Source organism: Triturus cristatus, chromosome 7 (genome assembly GCF_964204655.1).
Source record: "Triturus cristatus chromosome 7, aTriCri1.1, whole genome shotgun sequence".
Lineage (NCBI taxonomy): Eukaryota > Metazoa > Chordata > Amphibia > Caudata > Salamandridae > Triturus > Triturus cristatus.
The window spans coordinates 1172061889-1172083531 of NC_140590.1; the positions used below are offsets into that span (position 1 = coordinate 1172061889).

Below are 21643 nucleotides of genomic sequence, written 5' to 3' on the forward strand. Positions count from 1 at the left end.
TATTTTAGGGCACGAGTTATAGATCAAATAACTATAACAGGTGAATTTCAGAGTTTTTTTTAGTTCAAAGTGGAATTTGTTTACTGGCCTATTCACTTAACCTTTGTTTTTCTTAGTTAATTTCAGTTATTTTTCAAATATAAAGTAGTGTACTATTGCCATTCCGAACTAACGTCACTTTAAATTTTGTTTTTTCCCACTGTTTGTGTGTGTTCATATAATGGTTATATTGAAATATTGCATACGTCAGTTAAAAGAATGAGTTTTAAGTTTCAGCTGTAGTTAAGGGTTTTTAGGGTTCAGGGGCTGGGCACGAGTTAACCTCTTAACTGCTGGGCCGTTTCCCGCTCAGTGCTGAGCCCTTTTTTGGCTATTTGGGGTAGTTTGTGCTTGGGGCTCCATAACTCTTTTTCCACATAAGGCATCCGTACCATAATTGGGTCCTTTTTTCCAACATCTTGGGGTTCTAAATGTACCCAGGGTTTGTGAATTCCCCTGGAGGAGCCCGAGAAAATAGGCAAAATATGCAAAGTTTTCGAGTTATTTTGAGAGAAATATGAAAAAAGTGCTCAGGCTGGGGGCAAGACAGGTGCCCATTGCTGTCAGGCACCTGTTTGGCACTCCTTATTCCTAGGCTGGTGGGAGGAACAGGTGGTATGGGCAGAGGGCAATGAAAGATACACTGAACATGTACCAATCTGGATCAGATATATTGATGATCTTTTCCTGATCTGGGATGGACCAGAAAGCTTGGCATTGGAATTCATTGATACTCTAGTGATAAGTTATTTAAATTTGAGTTTCACCCATAAAAGCAGTGAAACGTATTGTGAATTCCTATATGTTGCCATTTCAATTGAAGAAAAGAAATTGGTCACTAGATAATTCAGGAAGGAGACTCCTTGCAATACCATCTTACACGCCCGTAGCAATCAACCTATCCGATTAATTCATGGCATCCCTTATGGGGAATTCTTAAGAGCTTCTCACAATTGTAGCTCTGAGGAGAATTTTGTCCATGAACAGAACAATATGGAACAAAGATTCAGACTACAAGGCTATACCAATAAAATACTATTGCAGGCCAAAAAGAAAATTCAAGGTATGACACAGGACGATGTTCTCTTTGGTGGTAACAAGACCAGGAAGAACAAACAATGCGCTACGACTCCCAGATTGATTACTGCCTACAATAAAAGATCTAATCACTTCAAACGAATTTTCAAACTCCATTGGGGTCTTTTGAAAACTGATCCAGTGATGGGCAGAGCAATAGGTGATTCACCTCTTGCAGAAAACCAAGATCATTAAGGGATAGGTTAGTCCATAGCTATCAAGAAAACCCCACATCTACCTCGTGGCTAGGAGACCAATTTTTTTTAATGCAATTCATGTAAAGCCTGTAAAAAGAGGAGCCATAGGAATTCCAAACAAATTTGTGTAAATTAATAACATGTACCTCTGATTTTGCAGTATATATCTTGGAGTGCCCTTGTGGCTTAAGGTACGTAGGCAGTACCACGTTACAACTAAAAACAAGAGTGCTTCAGCACTTGCGTGCCATAACCAATCAGGATTTCAGTTACCCCGTGGCAAGACATTTTCACGACAAACAAAACAGCAACTGGAATTTAATACAATTCTTTAGGATCGATCGAATCATAAAACATACCAGGGGGAGGGGCGATAGAGAAAAACAGCTTCTCATTCTGGAATCATGGTACATAATTGACCTAAATACTAGAATACCCAATGGCATGAACAATGGGGAAGAAGTAGCCACACAAATTGGTTCGTAAATGGCTTTATATTGATCCAGTGATGGTCAGTTGCCTGTCTCACGTTCTCTTTTCCATACTTTTTATGTATTACCAGCTTTATGTCGCACATAAGCACTTTTAACATATAGGAATGAAATTACTCCTAGGTAATATTATGTATGACATGGGTGATAAATGTGATGTGTCCAGATATCTCAATATTTTATTAGAAAAGTGTATGTAATATATATATATATATATATATATATATATATATATATATATATATATATATATATATATATATATATATATAACGCACTTTTGGTTGGTAATGTACAACATTGTAAAAATGTGTGTTGTAAAGTTCAACGCATTGTACTACATGCATTGTTAAGTATCACGTTGTAAAGATATACATGGTAACATCTGGCATTCATTGTAGCTATGTTTTGAGCCCAATTCAAACATTTTCTGCACATTTCGAGAGGAAATTTCTGGGGTTTTATGTCCAGTACGGGATGCCTTATATGGACTGTTGTGTCAAGTTCTGGAGGCCTCATCTGTAGTGTTTTCAAGATCCAGAGTCGTCTTTAAGCACTGAGTTCAGTTTGATATGCCTTCTTGTCGTTTTGTGTAGTTCCGGGTTGTATCAACTAATGTATTACATTCAGTTCTGGTAGCCTTGTTTTGTGCATAATATTTAGTGGTGGAGGCATTACCTGGAGTATTAATTCAGCTCTGAAGCCTTCATTTGGTATATTATATTCATTTATGCAGTCCTCGTCTGGAATTCCTGGTTCTTTTGGCCATGTACTTTAAGTTGTGGGGCCACATCTATAGGACACGTAACCTCTTTAGTATTGCCTTGGTGACCTCATAGGAGGGGTGGTGGTTCAGTTTAGAGGCCTCCCCTGACATGCCATGTGCAGTCATCAAGGCCTGTATCTGCAGTGTTGTTAGGCCTAAATCTGGAGTATTGTAACCACTGGGCTCATGTAGAGCATTGTGTCCAACACTTGAACCGTTATCATGAGTATGCCGTCCTATCCTGGAATTTTTCATTTGGAATGAGCAGTTCTCTAATAGTTTATCCCATCCCTTCTGGAAGGATCATCTACAGTATTGTCCTGTTCTGGAGGAATCATTAACACTGTTACATTCAGTTCTAGAGGCCATCTCTTTTGTGCTGTGTGACGGTTCCATCAAAAGATTGACCAGTTCTGGAACTCGATTTTGGAGTGCTGGGTCCATTTCTAGAGGCTGCTGATGGCATATTTATTGGGAGTATCAAGAGTATTGTAATCTGTTTTGGAGGCATGATGGAGAGTACTGTGTGAAATCCTGATTTGAGAGTATTGTCCTGTGTTGAGAATTTGTATAGAGATTTTTGTCTTAATTGTGGATGTTTTTTTCTGGTGAATTCTGCAGCCCTGGAGTCAGCTTGTAAAAGCCTCATTTAGAATGATTCTAGTGCCTGTAGACCTATCTGGAGTTTTGTGCTTAATTTGCGATGCCTCCTTGAAATATGCCTATTAGTTTTGGAGGCCATCCTTTTCACAATATCCGGAGCTCTTGTTCACAGGCAGGGTCCTATCCAGTCTTGAAGTGACTGTAGTACTTTACAAATTTTGTCAATTTCTAGAGACCACCACTGATAAATTCTGCCCTTTGATGCCTCACCTAAAACGTTGCTACTAAGTCTAGATATGTTGCATCTGCTGTCAATGTCCATTTCTGGAGTAATTTGAAGTACTGTGTTCCGGCCAGGAGTCTATATCAAATCCATTTCTGTATTTCTTCATCATGGGTAATGTTTTTTTCTGTTTAACTGATGTAGACACAAGTTGTATCCTGTGTTTCCCCATTCCCTGTATTTTTTATGAGGAACACATTGAAGGAATCTTGCAGGTTCCTTGACCTGGCTAATAAAGGACTGTGCATCCTTGACTATAAGTTCTGTGTGCATAAATGTTGTAAGGTGTCATTGTGCATGCGCACACCTGGCGTGGTGTGATGAAGCCCTCTTGGGCCCACTTTGTTCTCCTTTTCGTTTTACATTTTACTCATTTTAGCAGACTCCATTTTAGTCCTGTTACCTTTAACATATTTTGTTGTTTTCACAATGTTTCTAAGTAATGCTGCACATGCTGCTTGTTTTTAAAAATCCATTCCTGATTCATAATCTGTACTCTTCATTCAAGACTACAAACATATAGCAAGATATCCAGGTACATGTGTAGTCCGGTCAGAGACTGCTTGTAACATCCAGACGCATCATTGCATCAGAGCTGTAACTCTGGCATGGTGGTTTTATTATATAAACAGTGCACTGTCCCTTCGTGGGTCAGAGGTGGCACTCCAGCCAACAACGGCCCTGGGACGAATGTCGTGTTCGACCTGCAGCTCTGCCAATGCTGTTCTTCCCTGCTGATCCTGCAGAAAGGGACTGTCGATCCAACTCTAGACCAGTCACTCAGGAATGGGGTCTCGGGCTATCCTAAGAGATCAGTCAGAGGGCGCACCCACTTTACTCTCAGAGTAGAGGTAACATTAGGTAGGAATATCGTTATATAGGAATCAGACTGCTATGGTTGGACTGTTTATTCTTTTCACCATGTTCATAATGCTTGTTACTTTCCTTTGTTTTATCTACCTTATAATCGCATGTTTGAGGTAGCCAAATCACCTGCTATCCCAGAAGGGTTAAGGGTTCGGGTGAGGCACTGTGAGCTAGCTAAGAATTGAGCCAACAGTTTTCTGATGGTGTAGATGGACTTAGTCCCTGCATTTTTAAGTCTTGTTGTCCTAATACGCAATCCTACATTTTCTAGTGGGAACCGTTTGACAGTGATAGTACCTCATGTCTGAGGAGGTCACAAGACTTGCACGTTTTGCATTGGTAGTTGCAACTTAGTTGTCTCATTTTTTGCTTGGTGTGATGTTTTGGGAACCTCGTGGCTTGACCCGTCACAGAGTTTCTGCGATTGTTGTCTTTCTGTCTCTGTGGAGATTGGGGAGTGTAACAAGGTGTTGTTGGATGAATGTGTAAGCTAGACATGTTGGAAATTGAGTGGTTGTAAATAACTGTCACTGTACTGTACATGCAATGGAACAGTTGTTCTTTGTTTTATCGTTTATAGGAAAGAGAGGTGTGTAGTATCTTGTGTGTCTACATTCCCTGTATGTCTGAGCTGATGTCTGGAATACGACAAGAGAATGATAAAATGTTATTGTGTGGTATGGAACGGAAGCTAGGAGATGGGGGATAGCTGCAGGGGAGGATGGACCCCTGTCAGGACCTACCTGCTGTGACTTGAGACTAGGGGCCTACCTTGAAATAAATTAGTGGCTTCAGCCTCTTGTATGAAGACCGTAACTACAACACAGCATTTCATTTCAAATGTTAGTTTGTTAAGAGGCCTCTCCTGGAGTTTTGTGTTAAGTTCTCAATGCCTCACCTAAAGTATTGCTACTCTGCCTACAAGCCACATCCTTTAGAACGAATCCAGTTCTACAGTTTTGGCTGCCACGTCTGTAACACTGTGTCTGGTTCTGCAGATACCCTGTGGCCTATTTTGCCCAGCTTTGGAAGACTAACTGCTAGAGGCCAATCTAGAGTATTGTTTCCAGTTTTAGAGTGTACATCTCAATTCTATTTATGTAGACTAACTTCTAGTGTTATGTTCTGTTCTAGAACATCTAATTCCAGTTATAGCAGTCTCTTAATTGTTAGTAGTATGACCGATTCTGGGTGCTCACCTCCAGTTTTTGCATTGACTTTGCCTGAAATATTTCTACTATGTGTAGAGATTTCGAATGGCATAGTGCAGCCAGTCGGGGAGTCCTCGTCTATAGAATTGATCTAGTCTGAAAGTCACATCTAGAATGCTCTGTTTGGTTTTAGAGTTCACCTAACTTATTATAATAGAGATTTGTATAGCAATGCATTACCGTTAGTACAGTTGCCAGTGAAGGGAGAACACAGCACTTCTGTTTTAGAGGAGGTAAGCATTTCGGATCATTGAACGAACATTGACAAAGTCTGAAAAAGTGAAGGTGATTTGGGTCTTGTCAGAGTAAAGATGGTCAGAGAACCCAAACGATGTGATAATGCCCCCAAGAAAGGTGGTGTTGAATGAGAAAAGGAGAGGGCCAAGGGTAGAGCCTTGTGGGACGCCCAGTACAAGTTGGGTGGTTTTCGATATCTGGAGTCAAGGGCAATTGAGAAACTATTGGTAAAGGTAAAAGCTTAGCTATTCATGTGTGGACTCTGTTATTGTAGTGTTTAGAGTGGATAGTAGTGTAGGATGGTCCACATTGTTGAAGGCGGCAGTCAACTCTTTAAGTGCCCTCATAAAACAAAAACTATTGTGAAGATCTGTTGTGTGAAAGTGAAGCCTTAATAGAGTGAAGTATGTGAAAACCTAGTAAATGCAGTCAGAAACAGGGCCAGAAACAAAGGGTTTAAAATTGTTTATTTTCTATTTAGTCGAACAATCAAGAAATATTACCCTGATAAACATCCTTTAGACAGACCTTTACATAATCTTCAAAAGGAGTGTTGTACTTGGAATGTGAAGTGTCCAGTTTCCCTGTAGCCTTTCGGAATATACCCATCCCTCTACAATCTCTTTGCTTCCTCAAAATGAACTTTGAAATCCCTCAAAGAACTGCCTTTTCCTCTGTCTATAAAGACTGCCAACCCAGCACACAAGTGTAACTCCGTGGCGTTCTTTGCCTTGTGCAGAATTGTGTTCAGTTCTATTGGACACCTGTGCCCTGTTTCCAGTTCTGGATGCCTCATTGGACAGCCACGTTTGGAGAGAGCTACAGTTCTCAAGGCCTCATCTATAGGCTTGTGCTCAGTTCTGGAGGCTTTATTTTGAGTACTCTGTCCATTATTGGTAAGCTCATTAGGCATACTACATACATTTGGAATTGTTAGACTGTGTATTAAAGGAAAAAAACGAGAAGTAATGAAATATTAAAAACATACACAATTTAGCGTTGGGGTAGTCGTCCTCCTATTGTCCTGCTTAGGGGTAAGTAGTTTCTGAATAGTTGCACTTCATCATAGCGGAAACCTGTCTTAAACACACATTTTCAGATTATGAGAGGATATCATGAATTCTCTGAAGCGTACATGCTTATGTACCTCCTGCAAAACTCTGCTTCTCTAGTTATACATTGCAGAAATCCGTATGTATATCATTCCCTCACACCCAAGGCATTTTCAGCATAGTGACAACTCAGTTATCCTGCATGCACCCCTTCTATTATCCTGTTTACATCGAACAAAGTTTATGGTGACATCAAATTCGAACATCCTCGTCCAACCTGCCTAGATATTCTCCAGATGCGGTGTAAGTAGGGTCTGTCCTCTGCCTTGCTCCCACCAGATCCTTTATATCCCACTCGGGAGTAAACCAATTATTTTGCTCTCTTAATTAATCAATCTGTAGATGGAGTCATGGTTTACTATTGCTGCTGTGAGCCTAATGCGTGCTTTGCTTTGAGAAAGGCGTCCAGCAGGCTAACCATTGTGTTGATACCAACATACACTTCAAAACTGAGATACTGGTACTGCTCCCTTCAGATACAAAACAAAATCTTCTCATCCATACTATATATCAACGCCTGTGGCGCAACGCCAAACCTTAGGGACCTAGGTGCAATGTCCAGATTTATCCTTTGTACAGTTAAAGGCATAATGTACGGTTTCATTACACATTCAAATCTTAATTTCTTTTTATAGAGACCTTTCTCGCATGCATTTTTTTAATGTGTTCCAACAGTATATTTTGCTATTTGTAGTCCGTAAGCAAGCATGCTTTCGGTACTGGGCCCTGTTGCAATAACATCTGATTTACAGTTAATGCACAGTATGTAATATATCATTTTTTGGGGAAGATATTTTTTTTATTATTAATGTGATTCTTGCCTTATGAAAGTGTTTTACAGAAATGAGTTTAACAATGTGGCCTTTCAATTGATTGATCTGTTCTGTCCTTTCAGGGAGTCTTCGCTGTCGGTGGAAGTGGCTCGCCAGAGAGAGCTGAAATGGTTGGACATGTTTAAACACTGGGACAAGTGGGTGTCGCGCCGCTTCCAGAAGGTAAATGTGGAATGTAGCACCCATATATCCAGTGAAAGAGGCTGGGGTATATGGAGACTACTAGCCATAAACGAGAGATTTCACCACACTTCACCTTGGGGGTGGCTGGAAGGGACGTTGACTCAGCAGTGATGAGGATTCGCTGTCAAGCACCTTTTTGAGAAGACATAGCAAGCTAGTCATTAAAAATAATAAACAGTGTCTTATGTAGACAAGTGACATGTTTAGTTAATGCAGCAGTTATGCTTGCTAACCCGTCTTTATGCAATGGTACTCTTCATTTTTAGGTCTCTCCTACCAGACAGTAACAGTTAAAGTCATTTGTTGGCTTACTAAAAACCTACTGTGGACTTGCAGCCCATCCATTGTTCACCGTTGGTTTACTTTTTAGTCACTCTTATTTGCTTGCTTCTTATTCAATGACTTCTTCTTCTTGTGTTTGTCCCTCCCCTGGAGCATTTGCCATCCTTTAGATTGGCTGACTTGTATCCTTCCACTGTTAACTTTATGGAAATAATTTTTACTTGTTGATTAAGCACTTAATAAGAGTGCATGTGCTTTCCAGCTCTCTCCCTCATGTCCTTCTCTTCTCTCCTGAAATACTCGTCCTGTATAGCTCACTCTCTTACGTGCTTCTCCCATGCCAAACTAATCTGCCTCTCTATGTTGTTCTTTCCCTTGTGTACTGCTTTTCTCTGCCTTCTCCATCCACTCCGTTTCCCCCACCGCACCTCCATTGCACCGCTTCACCGTGTGCCCATTTTTAGTTTGGAGAGCAAGACAGCACATTTCTGACCAACCCTCAGCTTTGCCAAAAGCACTTTTGTGCTAGTGTAATTTCATATTTTGGTAAATAAAAAAAAATGTCACTGCCTCATTTCGTATGTGCAGGCATTCGTGCACCCCTACGAAATTACGTGTTCAGTGGCAGCTAAAGCCTTTTTGCTTTTTATTTATTTTATTTTAATACTTTGGCTAATTGCCTACAGAATTGGCAAAACCAATAGATGCAAAAGGCAAGACCTATTTGCTTTAACCTTTCACTCTCTGATTGGTTCCCTGTATGCATTTATTTGTGTTTGCTCGATTTTTATTAGCTTTTTAATCGATTGTAGGTGAAGCTGAGATGTCGAAAAGGAATTCCATCTTCTCTACGTGCCAAGGCATGGCAGTACCTGTCTAACAGCACAGCGCTTATTGAGAGGAACCCAGGAAAGTTTGAGGTACGTGCTGGAAAGATGATATGGGGCTAATACGTGGTTGAAGCAGTGCATTTTATTTAGTGGAAGTGGTAGTATTTTCTAAAGTAGATGCTGAAATAATTAGAAAATGTGATTTAGATCTCAATTACCGTGAGTCTAAGGTATCTGCAGCACCCATGCCATCCATATTGCTGTCGCTAATATGCTTCTGGTGTTTATGTAGGCGTCAACCATTTCTTGTTTGGTTTGACCCTTTGTGTTAATCAAGGCCTCTGTCAAAGGTTTGAATTATTCTGTGAACGTTAAGAATTCTGAGTGCCCTGAGGTAAGTGTGGGTGTTTTGTTTACTTGTTTTTACATTTTTTAAATTTCTTTTGAAATGTGCTTACGTGTCAGCAAATAATTTTGAGCATAGGACATTTCCCATCTTGAGAATACCATTACTAGATTTGTAGAAAAAAAGGTTGTTTAATCCATGGTGTCTTCCCATTTTCAACTTTTGGCTTCCCGACCTGCTTGTCTCATTCTCACATGCTGTAGAATCTAGCCACAAGTCGATACTAGCAAAGAGTAGGGCTTAACAGTAGACTAAAGTTACCGCTAAGGGCAACTATTTATCTTATGCCCTAGAATATTTCTGTTATCAATGCCCTCCCTCCAACCCCCCAGGCCAAAAGTTTAACTCTTCGATTGGCTTTTTTAGGTCTCGCCTGAGGCAGCGCATGCGCTGCTCTGGCGAGACATTTTGTAAGCGGCTTCTCGAAGTGCTACCAAAGCGGCCACCAGCTTGCGGTCACGCGCACAAGTGCGCGCGCCACACTCCGCCTCTCCTATAACTTCTGCGCGCGTATCCCTTGCGTGCTTTGCACAGAGCGCGTCATCACGATCGCATTCATCGCGATCGCGATGACTTTTGCTTTCACGGCCGCGCGGCCAATGCTTGTTTCAGGTTGATGCCATGAAGATTTGGAAACAATGCGTTTTTCTTATTAAGTTGTAAGCCCCTGCCCAAAAAACAAACAAAAACAAAACACACGTCACCCCACGCTCTGTTTCTATCTCCGTGTTATAAAATCTCTTCTGTGCTTATCTCCCCCAACGCCTCCCCCACCCCCTCCGACACATGCACACACATTCCCTCCCTACCCCATGTTGCTTTATCCTTCATGTGGTTCGCCCCAACCCCATGTGCTTTCTCCTTATCTGATGCTTTTAGCCTCCCACTCCCACTCTGTTACTTCTCCCATTCGCTCCTTCGTTGCTCCATTCCCACCCTCTTTTAAATAAAATATATTTCATTTTTAATTAAGCAAATTGCTGCGGACACTTCTGGCTTTTGTGGCGTTTCTTTTTCATGGTTTTTATTTTACCAATCCATATCGGATCGATAAATACAACAAAAATGGTGACTGCGTCATTTTGTAGGTGTACAGGTTATGATACAAATACCGAAAGGTGCTCCTGCATCATTGTGCATTTTTCCCCCATTTGGCACGTTGTACAGCATCCTCAAAATACACTGTTTTATTGGCAAAGCCAATAGGTCCTTAAGGGAGAGCTTGAATTACATGATGCTGGGGAAAATAAAGTATTTTACAAGCCCAGACTAAAAAAAGGAGCGGAGATTGGCTTCTGCAGACTGAGGTACTAGCAAACCCTTGTGACCACATAGACAAGGAAACCTGGCAGCTATTATCTCATGGCCACTTAAAAACGAACATTAGCATAGCCAATAGGTCTCGCCTTTGGGACCTGTTGGAAGGCGGACCTCGGGGGAGTCGGAGAGACCACCCAGGGGGGCCCCCACACTGTATGAAGTAGCCGAGCGCTGCTGAGAAGCCTCCTAGGAGAGGTCCTTCTCCTATACCGTACTAGCACAGTAACACCACCACACAGGACTCGAGGATGTTTATCAAGACGAGCAATTCTTTATCAGCATTTAGGAAGTTACGGTTATCGATATATACAAGGGGGGATCGAGGGATCCGCAAGAGTCTCACAGTCTTTGGTAGGGACGGGGTAGCGGGACAGTCTTTAGTAGCAGCTGGGTACGAGGGTACCTTAGGCCCAGTTCTTGATCCTCAAGCTGGAGGGACTCTGGGTCTCGGAGGGGTCGAGCCGCGACGGCGTCAGCAGGGCTCTGGCGATCAGTTCGTGGAGCTTGAGCCGCGACTAGGTCAGCAGGGCTCTTAAGGTGTTTCAGTTCAGCTCGAGCCGCGACAACGTCAGCAGGGCTCTGGGGGAGGTTCCAGCGAGGTTGGGCCGCGTCAGCGTCAGCAGGGCCCCGATGTTCCGTGAGGTTCCTTGTCTCAATAAGGTGGAGCCGCGACGCAGTCAGCAGGGCTCGTGGTATAGTGTCAAGCAAGAGTTCTTCTCCATAGGGTCAGCCGCGATTCCATCAGCAGGGCTCTTGACTCCGGGATACAACTACTGTCCCATTGCGGGGTTGCCCCAGATATAGGTCTGGAGCCCTTTGATGTCCGGACCCTTGCACCTGGGGGGGCGGAGAGGCCGGGCTGGGAGAGGCCAGACGCCCAGCGGGAGAGGCGCCAGGCCCGGGGAGGCCGGAGGATGATCGCACCTAGGTGTTGAGGGACGGTGGGGGTCCCATCGAAACTCTCCTCCGGGAGTGGTGAAGTGGCCATGCGGTGCCCCCTGGCCAGATCTTGGTGCCTCGATGTCGGGGCTTCGCTGGGGCCGAGGCCGGAGGGAGCCGGGCTGCGTGGGCTGGTGCGTGGAGCAAGCATGGGGGGGACCCCGAAGGGATGAGGGGTCCCTGTGCGGCCTGGAAAAGGGGGCCGCTGAGGCGGGTGTAGGAAAACGGGTACAATCCAAAGGGGGCCTCGAAGGGAGGAGGGGTCCCTGGCGGCCTGAAAGGGCGGCCCGTGTAGGCCGGTGCGGGGGACGAGCACAATCCAAGAGGGTTAAGACCACGCCACGAGGCCGGGTCCAACAGGCGTCCCCCCCCCCCAGCCGAAGGCAGGGAGAGTCACCCATTTCCTTGGGGGTTCTCCTCGTCGAGGCGGAAGAAGCGGGACAGGCCGTCGGCGCTGGCGTGGTCATTTCCGGGCCGGTGTTGCACAGAGAAGTCCATCCCTTGCAGCGAGATGGACCATCGCAGCAGCTTGGGGTTCTCGCCCCTCATTTGCATTAACCACCGCAAGGGCCGGTGGTCGGTCTGGACCCGGAAGTGGGTGCCGAAGAGATAGGGCCGGAGCTTTTTGAGGGCCCACACTACAGCGAAGGCCTCCCGCTCGATGGTGCTCCACCGCTGCTCCCGGGGCAGCAGCCGTCGGCTGATGAAGGCCACGGGTCTGTCGAGTCCCTCCGAATCTACCTGGAACAGGACGGCCCCAATTCCATATTCGGAGGCGTCCGTCTGCACCACGAACTCCTTGCTGTAGTCAGGGGCCTGTAGCACGGGGGCAGTGCACATCGCCGTTTTGAGAGTCTCGAAGGCCGTCTGGCAGCGGGGGGTCCAGTGTACCTTCTTGGGCTGCTTTTTTGACGTGAGCTCTGTGAGGGGGCCGACAATGCTCCCATAGTCTCTGATGAATCGCCGGTAGTACCCGGTGAGGCCCAGGAAGGCCCGGACAGCTGTCTGGGTGGTGGGGGGTTCCCACGCCTGGATGGCATCAACTTTCGGTTGGAGGGGAGCCACCTGACCGCTCCCTACTTGATGGCCCAGATAGGTCACCGATCCTTGGCCTATCTGGCATTTTCTGGCCTTGATCGTGAGCCCGGCCCTTTGGAGGGCGGCCAGGACTGCTTTGAGGTGCCCCAGGTGCTCAGCCCAGTGGCTGCTGTATACGGCAATGTCATCTAAATAAGCCGCGCTGAAGGCCTCTAGCCCAGCCAGGACCTTGTTCACTAGTCTCTGGAAGGTGACCGGGGCGTTCTTCATGCCGAAGGGCATCACCCGAAAGTGGTAGTGCCCATCAGGGGTGGAGAAAGCGGATCGCTCTTGGGCACCGGGGGTGAGCTGGATCTGCCAGTACCCGGCGGTGAGGTCAAAAGTGCTCAGGTAGCGGACTGCCCCTAAGCGGTCGATGAGCTCGTCGGCCCGGGGAAGAGGATGGGCATCGGTCTTGGTAACAGCGTTCAGGGCCCGGTAGTCCACACAAAATCGTAGCTCCGGGGGGGTGCCTGGTGCGGCGGCCTTTGGCACCAGGACGACGGGACTGGCCCACGGGCTGTCGGAGGGCTTGATGACCCCGAGGGCCAGCATCTTCGCCACCTCAGCCTGGATGCAGGCCCGCACCCGCTCGGGTACTCTGTAGGCTCTGTGTCGCACGGGGGGGACTGTTCCTAGTGTCGACGTCGTGGACACACCATGGAGTCACCCCCGGAGTGAGGGAGAAGAGGGCCGCAAAGGGCTGCAACAGTTGCTGACAGTCGTGGTGCTGTTCCGGGGTCAGGGAGGAGGCGAGTTGGACGCCTTCGATGGTCCCGTCGTGGTCGCTGGTCCGCAGGAGGTCGGGTAGGGGCTCGGAGTCGCCTTCGCCCCCGTCGCCGGTCGCTAGCAGTAGGCTTAGTTCGGTCCGGGCAAAGTGGGGTTTGAGCCGGTTAGCGTGTAGAACCCGGAGGGGGTTCCGGGGGGACTCCATGTCGATCAGGTAGGTGACAGGGCTCTTCTTTTCCACCACCTTGAAGGTGTCCTGGAGGGCGCAGGGGTCAACCGGTGACATGACCCAGACTTGCTGGCCCGGCTCAAACTCGATGGTAGAGGCGTTTTGATCGTACCATCTTTTCATGTCCTCTTGGCTGGCCTCGAGGTTGGCTTCGGCCAGGGCTCGGAACCTTCGTGTCTGGTTTCGTAGGGTCAGGAGGTTTCTGTAGACGTCGGGAGGGGCATCTCGGGGCTTCGTCTCCCAGCCCTCCTTGACCAGGCTGAGGGGTCCTCGGACTGGATGCCCGTACAACAATTCGAAAGGGCTGAATCCCAGGGACTTCTGCGGCACCTCCCAATAGGCAAACAGGAGGCACGGCAGCAGGACATCCCATCTCCGCCGTAGGGGTTCTTCCAGGCCCTTGATCATGCCTTTTAAGGTTCTGTTGAACCGCTCGACCAGTCCGTTCCCCTGAGGGTGGTATGGGGGTGGTGAACTTGTATGTGACCCCGCACTGCTGCCACAGGGACCGCATGTATTTAGAGATGAAGTTCGTACCTCGGTCGCTCACCACTTCTCGGGGGAACCCCACTCTCGAGAAGATCCCCATTAAGGCCCAGCCCAATACGGGGGCTGTCACAGTTCGAAGCGGGATGGCCTCAGGGTACCTGGTTGCGTGGTCTACGAGGACCAGGATGAAGCGGTGACCCAGGGCGGTCCGGGGGTCCAGGGGCCCTACGATGTCTATTCCGACCCGTTCGAACGGGGTGTTGACTGCTGGGAAGGGCTGGAGAGGGGCTTTGACCCGTCCCCCCGTCTTGCCGCTGACTTGGCAGGTCTGGCAGGACCGGCAGTGGTTGTCCACGTCCCTCCGCATCCGGGGCCAGTAGAAGTGGGTCACCAGGCGGCTGTAGGTTTTGTCCTGCCCCAGGTGCCCGGCGAGGGGCACATCATGTGCCAGGTTAAGGAGGAACTCCCGGAATCGGAGGGGGACCACCAGCACTCGACTGGCCCCCAGTTCTGCAATCTTCTGCTCGCTGTACAGTAGTCCTTCGGCCCAATAGACCCAGTGGGTTCCGGTCGGGTCACCGTTGGCCTGCGAGGCCGCTTGCTGCCGGACTCCTTCAAGGGAGGGGCAGGTCTTCTGTTCCTGCAAGAACTGTTCTCTGGTGGGGCCCCCGTCGTGGCACCATTGGGCAAGCTCCGGGAGTGTGCCGAGAGAGGCGATCTCGTCCGGGGGGGGGCACCGTGGATCTGGCATCGGTGTCCGCTTCTTCCTCGCTGGAGGCAGGTGGTGGCATGGGCCCCTCGGGCTCGACGGTGTCGGCGGCCATGGACGAACGGGGGGCCTGGGCGGCCATGGACCGGGTGGTGGCGCAGGCCCATTCGGGTAGTCCTAGCATTCGGAGATGTTTTCGCCGCTCCACTTGAGCCCAGGGGGAACTCTCGAGGTCAATCCCCAGGAGGCAGTCCACCGGAGCGTCGTCGCGGACAGTCACCTTCAGCATGCCCGTCACCCCTCCCCATTCGAAGGGAATCTGGGCCACCTGGCACATGCTCTCGCTGTTGTCGGCCGCCCGGACGAGGCATAGCACATTCGGCAGGATCTGTTCGGGGGCCACCAGGTGGCAGCGGACAGCGGTGACACTGGCTCCGGTGTCACGGAGGGCTTCGGCCCGTCGTCCATTGATAGTGACCCACTGTTGGTACTTCTGGGTCTTGCTCGGGATGGGTGTTCAGGGCACCATTTCTCGGCTGCCCAGGCAGACCAGGGACATGGCGGCCGGCTCCCACTCAGTGGACCCCCCGTCGAGGGATTCTTCCTCTTCCTCCCCTTCTCCCAGGGCGGCAGCCGCTAGTTGTAGGGGCGGGGGCCCGCTGGTCCCACTTCGTCGGTTCCGGGGGCAGGCAGGGTCGCTGGCATAGTGTCCTGTTTGTTGGCAGCCGTAGCAGGTTATCGTGGGCCGGGGTCCGGTTTTGGCTGGCGTCGTCCCTCTTCGGGCTAGGTTCGGGGAGGTGTGTTGCTGAGGAGGCCCCCGAGGTGGACTCCGGGGCGGCCCGGCTGGGATGTCCCGATTCCTGTTCGACCCTCCTCCCCCGCCGCGCTGGCGGGGGGGTCCGGTGGGGTTTCGCTGGTACTCCCCCATCGAGCTCCGGGGACTCGGGTGTTGACCCATCGATCGGCTTCGGCGGCGAGCTTCCGCGGCTCGGTCAGCTTGCTGTCGAGGAGGTGTTGTCTTAGCTCCACGAAGCAGTTGTTGGAGAGGTGTTCCCAAATAATGAGGTCGACCAGCTGCCCGTAGGTGGTGACCTTGCTCCCCTTGATCCAACCTTCTAGGGCCCTGCTGAAAAAGTCAACATACTCTACCCACGTGGTACCGGGGATTTTCTTGCAGTCTCTGAAACGCTGGCGGTACATTTCCGCGGTTAGTCCATAGCGGGTGAGCAGGGCCTCCTTCATATGGTCGTACGAGGTCATCCCCTCTTCCGGGAGCTGGAGTAGGGTGTCTCGGCCCTCGCTAAGGAACCGACCCCATAGGCCGGCACCCCAATCCTTTCGGGGTACCCGATGGGAGGTCATGGCCACCTCGTACGCCTTAAACCACTGCTGGATGTCGTCGTTTTTATAGTACTCCTTGACGACATCTTTGGGAATATGGACCTTGGCTTCGGTGGGCGGCAGAGCTTCTCTATTGCTGGGGGTGCCGGTCTCCCCCTTCTGGGCCTTGAGCTAGAGTTCTTTGAGGCCCCGCTCGTGTTCGAGGGTCAGCCTTTTCTCCTCCAGCTCTCGATGCCGCTTCTTCTCCTCTATCTCCTCTTGTAGCCGTAGCTGTTCCATGGCCAATTTCTTTTCGGCCAGCAGGAGTTCGCCGTCCAGCCAAAGTCGTGCGAGCTCTAGCTCATGGGTCCGGACCTTCTCCCGCTCTCGTATTTCTTCCGCGGAGAGGCCGGTTTCCAGGCTGTTTCTCCCTCCGTTCGCTGGGGTCGGTGCTGGTGGCGTGGCTGCATTCAGGGGCAGGGGACCTTCACTCTGGGAGGGACCCGCCTCGGACTCTATCCAGGTTCTCAGGGCTTTCTGCATCTCTTCCTTGGTACCTAGGCCGGTGGTCGCAATGCCCTTGTCCTTGCAGAACTGTTTTAACTCTTTGTGCGTGTACTCTTCCAATCGTTCTGGTTGGAACTCCATGGTCGCGGTGGTTTCCTGGTTGCTCATGGTCTCTGTTCGTCTGGATGGATAGCGAGTGGGTTACTTGCTTGCACGATCTGCGTTCGGCTCGGATCCCGTCGCTGGCCACCAAATGTTGGAAGGCGGTCCTCGGGGGAGTCGGAGAGATCACCCAGGGGTCCCCCACACTGTACGAAGTAGCCGAGCGCTGCTGAGAAGCCTCCTAGGAGAGGTCCTTCTCCTATACCGTACTAGCACAGTAACACCACCACACAGGACTCGAGGATGTTTATCAAGACGAGCAATTCTTTATCAGCATTTAGGAAGTTACGGTTATCGATATATACAAGGGGGGATCGAGGGATTCGCAAGTGTCTCAAAGTCTTTGGTAGGGACGGGGTAGCGGGACAGTCTTTAGTAGCAGCTGGGTACGAGGGTACCTTAGGCCCAGTTCTTGATCCTCAAGCTGGAGGGACTCTAGGTCTCGGAGGGGTCGAGCCGCGACGGCGTCAGCAGGGCTCTGGCGATCAGTTCGTGGAGCTTGAGCCGCGACTAGGTCATCAGGGCTCTTATGGTGTTTCAGTTCAGCTCGAGCCGCGACGACGTCAGCAGGGCTCTGGGGGAGGTTCCAGCGAGGTTGGGCCGCAACAGCGTCAGCAGGGCCCCGATGTTCCGTGAGGTTCCTTGTCTCAATAAGGTGGAGCCGCGACGCAGTCAGCAGGGCTCGTGGTATAGTGTCAAGCAAGAGTTCTTCTCCGTAGGGTCAGCCGCGATTCCATCAGCAGGGCTCTTGACTCCGGGATACAACTACTGTCCCATTGCGGGGTTGCCCCAGATATAGGTCTGGAGCCCTTTGATGTCCGGACCCTTGCGCCTGGGGGGGCGGAGAGGCCGGGCTGGGAGAGGCCAGACGCCCAGCGGGAGAGGCGCCAGGCCCGGGGAGGCCGGAGGACGATCGCACCTAGGTGTTGAGGGACGGTGGGGGGTCCCATCGAAACTCTCCTCCTCCGGGAGTGGTGAAGTGGCCATGCGGTGCCCCCTGGCCAGATCTTGGTGCCTCGATGTCGGGGCTTCGCTGGGGCCGAGGCCGGAGGGAGCCGGGCTGCGTGGGCTGGTGCGTGGAGCAAGCATGGGGGGGACCCCGAAAGGATGAGGGGTCCCTGTGCGGCCTGGAAAAGGGGGCCGCTGAGGCGGGTGTAGGAAAACGGGTACAATCCAAAGGGGGCCTCGAAGGGAGGAGGGGTCCCTGGCGGCCTGAAAGGGCGGCCCTTGTAGGCCGGTGCGGGGGACGAGCACAATCCAAGAGGGTTAAGACCACGCCACGAGGCCGGGTCCATCAGGACCTTATAAGTGTTTGGCCATGCAACAGTTGATGCTGTTGCACCAAGGATGTTGTGCTGCATAACTAAATACTTATAAGGTAACAAAAGCAAGACCTATTGGCTATGCCAATGCTCATTTTTCTTCCTTCAAAGAAGAGAACTGCCATCGTCACCCACGTGCGTAGGGAAAGAGGCATGTCCTGAATAATGCATGCAGTGCCCGGTCCCGCCACCAGCTGGCAAGGTACCCACAAGTCAATTGGAAAGATCCTATTTACTGAGTATTAGAAGCACATTAAAGGAATTCGTAGGCTTTTTACGTTTGGTATTAGCCGAGGCCTTTCAGTTTTAATATATATGCGGTGTACTTATAGTTAGTGCATACTTTCCCGAGGAAGAGCATTTTTTGTTTTGCTAATAACTTTGATGCAGTTTGACAAATCTTCACAACATTTTAAAAAACTATTCTTCTTCCGCTTGCTCCTTCCTGGAAAGCTTAGGGGTGATCCCGCACGCAGGGGCAAAGAAACAAGGGATCCCAAAACGCACTTTCTGCACACAATTTTCATTGTGAATTTTAGATAAAACACACACACACATTCATATATATGTGTCTGTTTTTTCAATTTTTTTAGTGGCGAGCAGCTCCTTTATATGGAACACTCTACAACTCAACTGACACTCTGAAACTGCCCACCACAAATGTCTGTTTTTCTAGCAGAGTTTTTAAGCATAGTATCGGCACAGCGCCATCCACGCCAAGCCAGAAAAGTGGCCAAGACCTTTGCCATTTTTTCAGCAACGTCTTTAAGCATAGGATTAACTAGAGCAGGGGTCTCCAATCTTTTCTGTACTGCGTGGTACTTCTGTGCAATAAAACTCATTTAGAGCTACTAATATTATTACTGTTGTATAATCTCATTTTTTTTATATGTATATTAATTCAATAAGCAATAATTTAATAAGCTGGTCTGCACACAGGTGCGCTACTCAGAGGTAGCTGGAGAGCTACAGTAGCTCACAAGCTATTGGTTGGAGACCCCTGAACTAGAGCCATCCATGCAGAGCTGAAAAATTACGAATGCCTTTTAACACTCAAGGCATACCATTACAGCTTTGGATTGGTAGAATAGCACCTAAGCCAACCTGGAATTAATACAAGTCTCTTATTAGAGCTCATCAGAGAGACCAGCAAGACATAGCTTTGTCCTGACAGAAGGGAGCAAAAGATGTGGAAACTACCCAGAGTTCCCTACTTCCTTTTTTGCATAATGTATGTGGCACTGTAAGCCCGAAAGGGTATTGCTTTTTCTTCTACTGGGTACTCCCTTGTGTCAGGGCAAAGCTAGGTCTCTCTGACGAGCTCTAATAAAAGCAAAACACGTGTCAGGGACTGCTTTTATTTATTCCAGTTTTTCTGGAATCTGCATGGCAAGTTTTGTGCATTGCTTCACATTTTAACTGCCACAGGTATTTTGGACCTGATATAGAGTTCAGCAGATGCAATAGCCATCACCTTAGAGACTGAGTAACCCGTCTGTTGAACTCTAATTCAGGGCTGTTTCCTAAAAGGGAACAGAATTACACCAAACATGGAAAAAACTAGCATTGTGCTTGGTATAATGTAAATCAGTTCACATGTTTTAAAGACATTGTCTTTTTGAAAATCTGAGCTTTCTGGACCTTTAATTTTTGGATCCATCGAGGATTTGTGAATCCTTGGAGGATCTGCAAAATCCATTTACACTATAGGAGTGCCATTGGAGGAGAGAGCTTTTCCTCCCATCATCCACTGCACATTCACCAACCCAGCTGTGGATTTGCAAAATCAAACACTTTCTCAGATTGGCTAATATTACAGAGAAAGTTTTGTCACAGTGACCATTATACACAATGTGACACATTGAGCACCACACTAGGACAGATTAAGACAAACTGGGCATAATGTTTAGTATCAACAAAGGCAAACGGCAGCAGGGTAAATCACAACTGCACCACCTAGGCTAGTCACAAAAAGTACATTTAGCTCGTATTGCCCACCTCAAATGGTCAGCTGCCACATGGCCACAAATAGATTCAAGAGAAAAGGCTGATGAGGGGCAACACACAGAATCAACACATTACAGTGCACACAAAGCCAAGTTAATTCTGCAAGCGGTACCGCTGCTGCTGCTGGACACAGGCTCATTCAGTACTCTGAAACAGTATTGCTCAAGTACTATTACTGACTACACTGGAGGCTTACTAATTCCTTAAGAGTTATTTCTTCGCCGTTTGGAGGCAACATACGTTTTAATTGGACTGAGGATACAAGGATACTCATCACTGACTTTAGGCCTCATTTGTGGAGTCAATGTCCGGCCACAGGGACATTCTGCAATATTACTCTTTGCTGGAGTCAATACACTGATACACAAATCTAGTTACCTTATTTTGCCCTGAAGAAGCCCTTGAGAAGGGTGAAACGCGTTGGCTATTTTCCATATGTATACAAAGGACCTTTGAAAAATAAAGACTTGCAACAAAAACTCACAATGCTTGCAGAATCAACTTTGATTTGTGTGCACTGTAATGTGTTGATTCTGTGTGTTGCCTCTCATCAGCCTTTTCTCTGGCATAATGTTAAGGGCTGAGACTAGCCGGATGACTAGGTCATAAGGAGGTTCAACAAATGGACCTTCCGCATCAAACTAAATATTTCTATGGGGCTTGAGGTAGTTACGATCCTGGAGTCCCCAGATCACACTTAGGTGTACCTTATTCACAAATCTGGCCCTGGATCTGTGAATACTTGGGAACAAAAGCACATATGGCACTCCTCAGCTGCAGAAGCCCAATGGCTAGCCTCAGCTAGTATTCTGTGCAGGGCCTGGCCATAGCCTACCAATCCCTGATATGCACGGATGATGGTCATGTGCAACTGAGGTGGCTGCTGTAAGAGGGGTAGGCAAAGGTTCTGACCTGTTGCAGAGGCCATGTACAGCCAAGGGTTGTCTGTCCACATTAGGTTGGCTGTAGGCCTAGTCATTAGGCCACACCCAGTGTACGAGCCCCACTGCATATGGCCAAAGGTCAGGGGACATTCACTGGAACAAGTCAGTTAAAGAACGGTAATGACGATCAATTAATCCTGCAAACGACTTAAATTTAATTTCTATAGTTTGTTATGCAAGGGTGAGGTTATGGTTTGCTCGGCTGTTTCGTGAGTTATGCTTTGCGCTGCTATCTTTATGGTGCATGTTTAAGTTTAAAAAAGAAAAGTTTTTAATCCTGAACCATAAATTTATTGCAACAGTTTTCTTTTTTTTGTTTGTTTAATGAATTTGCGTGTGTCTGTTAGAAGAGATACAATTCGTTGTAAAAATGCTCTCGGATCTCTCTCTTGGGCAGAACTACTCATGTCTTCCTTTCTGGAGTTTTGTTGTCATTTGTGCTAGTCTCTCATTAACGTTTCTTTTTTAATAT

At 48.3% G+C, this 21643-nt stretch overlaps 1 protein-coding gene across 1 annotated transcript in view; it reads left to right on the top strand.

Annotated features, from left to right (window-relative positions):
• The window catches only part of TBC1D10B (TBC1 domain family member 10B), a 339453-nt gene that overhangs the window by 134587 nt on the left and 183223 nt on the right, over window positions 1–21643 (top strand). The window contains exons 2-3 of the mRNA XM_085618470.1: window positions 7779–7878; window positions 8994–9101. Coding sequence (XP_085474596.1) covers window positions 7779–7878; window positions 8994–9101 — 208 coding nt within the window. The remainder of the gene's footprint in view (window positions 1–7778; window positions 7879–8993; window positions 9102–21643) is intronic.